The sequence below is a fragment of the Leucopleurus acutus genome (assembly GCF_964270905.1).
Source record: "Leucopleurus acutus genome assembly, chromosome: 7".
Taxonomy (NCBI): domain Eukaryota; kingdom Metazoa; phylum Chordata; class Mammalia; order Artiodactyla; family Delphinidae; genus Leucopleurus; species Leucopleurus acutus.
In genome coordinates this window covers 2578694-2585629 of record NC_139150.1, presented here as the reverse complement: position 1 = coordinate 2585629, position 6936 = coordinate 2578694, and the positions used below count along the sequence as shown (strand labels likewise).

Here is a 6936-nt window from a genome sequence, read left to right as displayed (position 1 = left end):
TTACATAACAGAGCAAAACTTGGATTGCCCCGTGTCCCGGGAGACGTCCAGCTTGTTTTTGTCCCGGACGAGGATGGCCTCATTTCCGTACTGTGAGTACCACGTGCTTCGGCTCCTGCTTAGGTACGTCCCGGGCGGCACAGATGCCAACTTCTGCTGCTGCTGTTGCCAGATGAGCAGGGAGGTGTCCCGGTACCGGAGCCGGGCGTAGCCTTCGGACAGGGCTTTCTCTGCCAGCGGGACGCGGCCGCTCATCACTGGCCGGAACCTCCCCTCTCCTGGGCTCCTGCGCAGGAGGCCTCTGAGCCCGTGCTTTGCGCTAAATGCACTAATGAACCGGTATTTCAGCTGCTGGGTTTTGAGGATTCCTTCTTTAACCTACCGGTACAAATGAGACATTCAGGCCATTTACAGGCCACACCCTTGTGAGGGTTCTCTGCAAGGAAACTTGAGAGGAGCCTCCGAGCATTCTGAAAAGACACTTAAGAACCACACGTGAGTCGGCAAGCAGGTCAGCAGTGCCCTGGCCGCAGCGTTTCCTGGTGACGGCTGTGTGCACTGCATTAGGCGTGCAGTTGACAAGGGACGAGGCGCCCACCGCAGGGGGGACTTGTGTCTGCAGCGATTCTGACACCACGACGTGGACCACTAAATTTGCAAAGGTGTACCTGGTGTCCCGAATGAAAGGCCATGGTACAGCTAGACAGCAACTGACAGCAGCTCCTGTAACTGCCCGCTCACGATCCGTGCTCGGGCCGGCTTTCAGCACAGCAGAGGCGTTCCGATCCCTGCCAGGGATTTGGAACCAGCGTTTGTTCCGTGCTCTTTATCTGGCTGGTCTCCAGCTCCTCTCCAAGCTGACGCTACCAAGAAATGAACATGCTGTCAGGTGTTGGGGAGAAAAGGGCCCCAGCAGAAATGGCAGGTTATATGGCACACAATCCTCCTTAACTCTTGGCATCAGAGCGTTAAACCAAGCTCCCGATCGACACATTCCAGGATTTCATTTGCTCTCTGGTGACGCGGTGAGCCTGGGTTTAAGAGGTAGACCTGTGCCTCACCCTAGTTCTTTTATTAACTAAGGGGACGATCCTGGGGAAGCCACTTGTTGGAGCGTTAGTGTCTAGATCTGCGAAATAAGCCCTAAGAGCTTGACGGGGCACAGAAGTGACCTGCCCATGCTGGGGACGCTGGTACTCACCCAGCCAGCAGCGCCGCCTTTCTGCTCCAGGCATCAGGGAGGCCCCTGGACCAGAAAGAAAAATGACGTCAGGTGAAAACCAAACGGGAGCATCCACAACACCCCCGCCCCACGCCGCCCCTGCCCATGCTTTCCCAGCCATGCAAGTTCGCTTTTCCTTCTGCGTGGCCCGCGCCCCCATCGCCCTGCCCAGTCATCACTGCCGGCTGCCGCTGAGCCCCCAACGCCCGGCCCGGCCCGCACCCAGGGCGCGTCCCCATTGCCTCCCCGGCATCCCGGGTCCCGCCTGGCCCGGCCCGCGCCCAGCGTCCCCCTACCGCCCGCCCCCGTCACCTGACCCGCGCCCCCCGTCGTCGCCGCCCCGGCCGCCCGCGCCGTGGGGCCTCGGCGGCGAGCGGGTCGCGGGGCCGGGCGCCTCGGGCGGGGCGGCGCCAGTTGGCTGCGTGTCCGCGTCGCTATGGCAGCGCCGCAGGCATGCCGAACCGAGCGCCGAGGCCGGCAGGCGGGCGCCACGAGCCGGAGCCATCGATGGCTCCGCGGGGCGGGATCGGGGGGCGGGGTCTCCCGCTGCGGGTGGGGCAGCTGCGGGAGCCATGTGACAATTATTGTGGGTCGTAGCATGGTGTAGGTCGTAGCTTTGTGTTGCTGTTTGCGTCTGCTGTTGCCACTTCTGCCACTGCTGTTGCTACTGCTATTAGCATTCTTACCCCTAATAATCTATAGCGTTGTTTTTGATAATTTCATGTTGTCCCGGGCGTACGTACTCTCTCAAAACCACGTGTCCCACTAACCCATGTCACCCAGCCGGGCGAGGTCCCCATTCTGCCATGAAAATTAGGTCTGTTTCCTTCCGCACCCACCTCCAAATCCTTCCGCAATAATACTCTCGTTTGGTATCTGTCCCTTTCCTTACCGAACTTTCATTTTTACGGTTTCCCCTAACGCTAATTCAGGAAGTCGACATAAGAGACATTCAAGCACACTGAACCCACCACTGTAGAATGCACATTCTCTACAAGGACACAGAACATCTCCAAAAATTGACCACATGCCAGTCCATGAATCAGTTTCGATACATTTCAAAGCACTTAAATCCTAGGCGAAAAGGGTCACAGGAAACATAGTCTATAAAACAACAATAAAAAGATACTAGAAGAAAACCCCTATATATGATTACTTTAAAATATATTCTCGAGCCCACTCAGGGATACCAAAAAAAAAAAAAATTCTAAATTCCTCATGGGTCAAAGAGAAATTCACAGTACAAATTTTAAACTATTTTAATTGAATGATGATAAAAATACAATATATCAAAACTTGTGAGATGCAGTTAAAAATCATGCCTGGAGGGAAGTTTATTGTCTTAAATGCATATACAAGAAAATATACACGTGTATGGTGTGTTTGTGGGCTATATGGAAACTCTCAGTATTGTCTTTGCAATTTTTCTGTAAATCTAAAACTGTCCTAAATTAAAATGTAAAAGCTTATTTTTAAAATGAGTGAAAAGGAAAGTCACAGAGGTGAGAAGAAACTGGCAATATGTATGGTTGATGAGGGACTTAGTCAGGGTCCAGCTGGAAGACAGAAATCACACCAATGATTTGACCAGAGAGAGATTAATAGAAGGGATTGTTCATTAGGTACAAAGTTGTTAACTAGGTAACTTTCAGGTTAAAATAAAGAGCTCTAAAGTATCTCAAAGGTGGTAACCACAGGAAGCAAAGGGACCAAAGAGAAGAGGGTGGAATTGTGAACATTTAGAAACGCAGAGGAGGGACACCAAAGAGCTGAAACTCAGACTTTTGACGAGGGGGTGCTGCCAGCTGGAGCTGGTGTCTCTGCACCAAGAATAGGGTCCCAGTAGGGCAGGGACCCAGACCCCGAGGACGGGGGGGGGGGGGATCCCAAATAGAGGAAATACAAAGTCCCACCAATCGAGGGCTCCTTTTCTGGGTTAGGTTAATTACTTTTCCTATCAGTCTCCTTCTGTCTGAATATTCTTTTACCCGAAACTAAATTGCAAAGTTAACTTCCAACAAAACTGTACTGAAAGTCATAAGGGAAGTGAGGAAATAAAAGAAGAGCTAGATACAAATACATACGTACTTAACAGGCAGGGGGAAATACGGAGTTGTTACCGTCCTTGTTTCTGTAACAGTCAGATGGGTTTTCCTTTGCCCTCAGCAAGATCTCAGCTGGTCGAGGTTTCTTTAGCTAGTGGGGTGACTTATACCTTCATTCCTGAAGGGCACAAACCCTCAATTATCCTGCTATCTATCTATCTATCTATCTGTCTATCTATCCAATCCATCTATCCATCCATCCATCTATCTAACCATCTATCTATCTATCTATCTATCTACCTATCTATCAGTCAATCAATCCATCCATCTATCTATCTAACCATACATCCATCTGTCTGTCTGTCCGCCCTTCCATCCATCCATCCGTCCATCCATCCATCCATCGTCTTTGGTGGCTGCAGCTTTCCATGAACTTTGCTCTTGGTGGTAGAAATACTAAAATGTACCAGGAAGAATCCCCTGGGTTCTAAACATAGTTCTTCCTGCCCTCAACCTCAGCGTGAAGCAACAACTCACTTTCTCCATCACCCCAGTTGGGAAGGTAACCCACTTCTCAGTGTTTTGATTCAGTGGTATCAGGAGCCCCTGATTTCCAAGTGGCAGTCTCATCTTCCAAATCAAAGAAGCCATTGATGTGCTCCCTGGTGAGCCCATTCCTCTCTCTAGAACCAAGCCTTGCAAGTCATCAGAAGCTCAAAGACGTGGGGCAGAATTAACACTGACATGAGGCATCGTTGGAAGGCCTCTCCCACCTCCACCCTCTGGTTCCCAGGCGCCTGTGGTCTGGCTTTGGGGAAGACAGCACCGTATATTTTTCTATGGCTCAAAGCATTCACGGTGAAGTTCCCAATGGGTGCTTCACCCGCGTCCTCAGGAGGCCACGCTGCTCTCTGCTAGGGGGGCGCTCTGGGTGATGGGCGCATATAAAGCCAGTGGCTTCCATGAGCAAGGGCCTATAGTTTCCCTCCTTTTTCTCAGCAACGAGGTCCCTGCGCAGAATACTGCTGTGGGAATGGTGTGATGGTCAGCGAGTCCCTCCCTCAGTCTGTGGATGGGGGTGCTGGCAGGAAAAGCAAGTCCAGAATCCGTGTCTGTTCCAGCAAGACTGCATCTCTGTCCCCTCCATGATGGATGAGTCCATGTAATAAATGTGCCACCACTTGGCTGGCTGGATCCCCGGGTAATGATGCCATACCGGGGGCTCAGCGTTGGCTTGCAGTGGTGGTGGGCAGGGCGGCTTCGGTGGTGGAGCTTGCGCTGTCATCCACATTGCGCCTCCATCGCTCCCGCCAAGATCACTTTGCACACGGGCGCATCAAATAAGCAATGCACCGGCTCGATGAAGGGGCTGAAGACCTCCACAGAGTGGTCCCTGTTTCCAGCTGATACTGAGAGTCTCCTCTGCATTGGACGGGCCTCGGAGACATCTGTCCACCTGGGATACAGATATTGTCACAGTCTGCGTCCTTTCTAAGAAGTCCATCCGGTGCCTCTTCCCCAGAGCTCGCTGTCATCCAGCTCCCAATCCTTTTCTTTCCAAGCCCTTAACCATCCAGCCAAACCAGTAGCAACTGCTTGAGAATCACGGTAGATCTATGCGATGGAAGGCGATCCAGTAATTTAAAAGAAAATGAAGTACTGATACATGTTTCAATATGGATGAATCTTGCAAACATTATGCAAGGCGAAAGGAGCCAGTTACCGAAGACCATTGTACGACTCCACTGATAGGAAACGTCCGGGACGGGGAAACCTGTAGAGACAGAAAGTAGGTTAGTGGTTGCCTACGGCTGGATTAGAGATTGGGAGAGAATGGAGGGTAACAGCCGCTACGTATGGGGTTGCTTTTTTTTTTGCCATTCCCATTTTTATTTCTGGCTGTGTTGGGTCTGCATTGCGGTGCGTGGGCTTCTCGATGAGGTGGCTTCTCTCTTTGCAGAGCATGGACTCTAGGCGCTCAGGCTTCAGTAGTTGTGGCGCATGAGCTCTAGAGTGCAGGCTCAGTAGTTGTGGCACAAGGGCTTCGTTGCTCTGCAGAATGTGGGATCTTCCCGGACCAGGGATCGAACCGTGTCCCCTGCATTGGCAGGCAGATTCTTAAGCACTGTGCCAGCAGGGAAGTCCCTGGGGTTGCTTTTAAAGAGGCTAAAATGTTCTAAAATTAGATTGGGTGATGGTCGCATGATCATCTGACCATACTCAAAAACTCTGAATCGTACACCTTCAGTGGGTGAATTGCATAGTACGTGAACTCTACCACAATAAGCTGCTTTTAAAAGAAGAGTCATAACTTTCTCAAGACGTCAGCAAAAATGGTGGAATAGGAAATCCAGATTCTGCCCCTTCACAAAGGAAAGGAAAAAATAGGCAAAAATTGTCACAATAAACTTTTCTGCAACTTGGGAAATTAACCAAAGGCTTGCAGGAACCCAGGAACACTTTTCTTTTAAGACTGATTTTTGGTACAAACAGCAAACTTTGTGGTGTTTTCATTTATCCTACCCCTGATTTCCCATAAAGATTTTAAGAGCATCACCCTAGCTGTCAGCCCTGCCAGCTTGGTCTGTGCGGGCGGAGAAAGTACAAAACAAGAAGTCTTGACTCCCAAGCTCCTAGGCAGGAGTCACCCCCGACAACAAACACAAGCCTCAAACAGGAGCTGTTCAGCGACAGACACAGCTACAGCCATGGGAGAAGAGGAATAACTCAGAGGCTGGAGCCAAGACCTGCGAGGAATCATCCCTTGAGCCTCAAGGACGTGGTAAAATGCCCAGGGGCTTCCCTGGTGGCGCAGTGGTTACGAGTCCGCCTGCCAATGCAGAGGACACGGGTTTGAGCCCTGGTCCGGGAAGATCCCACATGCCGTGGAGCAACTAAGCCCGTGCGCCACAACTACCGAGCCTGCGCTCTAGAGCCCTCGAGCCACAACTACTGAGCCCACGTGCCACAACTACTGAAGCCCACGCGCCTAGAGCCCGTGCTCCGCAGCAAGAGAAGCCACTACAATGAGAAGCCCGCACGGTGCAAAGAAGAGTAGCCCGTGCTCACCGCAACTAGAGAAAAGCCCACGCGCAGCAACGAAGACCCAATACACCCAAAAACAAACAAACAAATAAATAAAAAAATTTTAAATGCCCAGAAATTTAGAAAGGTTATGGACTTGGGGCTGTGGTTTGTGTCCCCACCCCCAGCGCCGGCTTCCCTCTTTCTGAGGGAGCATCTAGGGTGGTTACTTACGCCCACGCTGCCTTTGCACATTGGGTGTGTAGGAAGGGACGGATCCCTGGCCTTTTAGTCCGTAAGGCTTTAGATGGACTCTGCACGATGAGCTGTACCTGCGGAGATGCCCCTGTGCAGCCTCATCTGCACCTGGATCTGATTTAGATGCCAAGAGCATGAGGCCATAATTGATGAGGCTTTGGGGCAAAGTCTTGGGAGGGGTGAGTTTATTCTTCATGTTCAAGAATTACAAACAGTTCATGGCCGGAGGATGGACTGTAATAGGCTTAAACATGTCCACACATTCCTTGATACCCCTCTCTTCAAGAATGGAGCCTAATCCTTCCCGCGTGACTCTTGGCTGGCCTCGGTGACTCCTTCATGATGAACAGTACGTGGCAGAAGTGACGGTGCCTGACTCCTGAGGCT

The 6936-nt window shown here is 51.3% G+C and overlaps 1 protein-coding gene across 1 annotated transcript; it reads right to left on the bottom strand.

The window, feature by feature from the left end:
• On the bottom strand, window positions 1–675 carry BRD3OS (BRD3 opposite strand; the record flags this gene model as incomplete). Its single annotated transcript, XM_082843341.1, has 1 exon — window positions 1–675. Exon 1 carries the CDS (start codon window positions 253–255, stop codon window positions 1–3), a length of 255 nt encoding a protein of 84 aa, XP_082699467.1. The 5' UTR covers window positions 256–675.
• Between the last annotated feature and the right edge of the window lie 6261 nt (window positions 676–6936).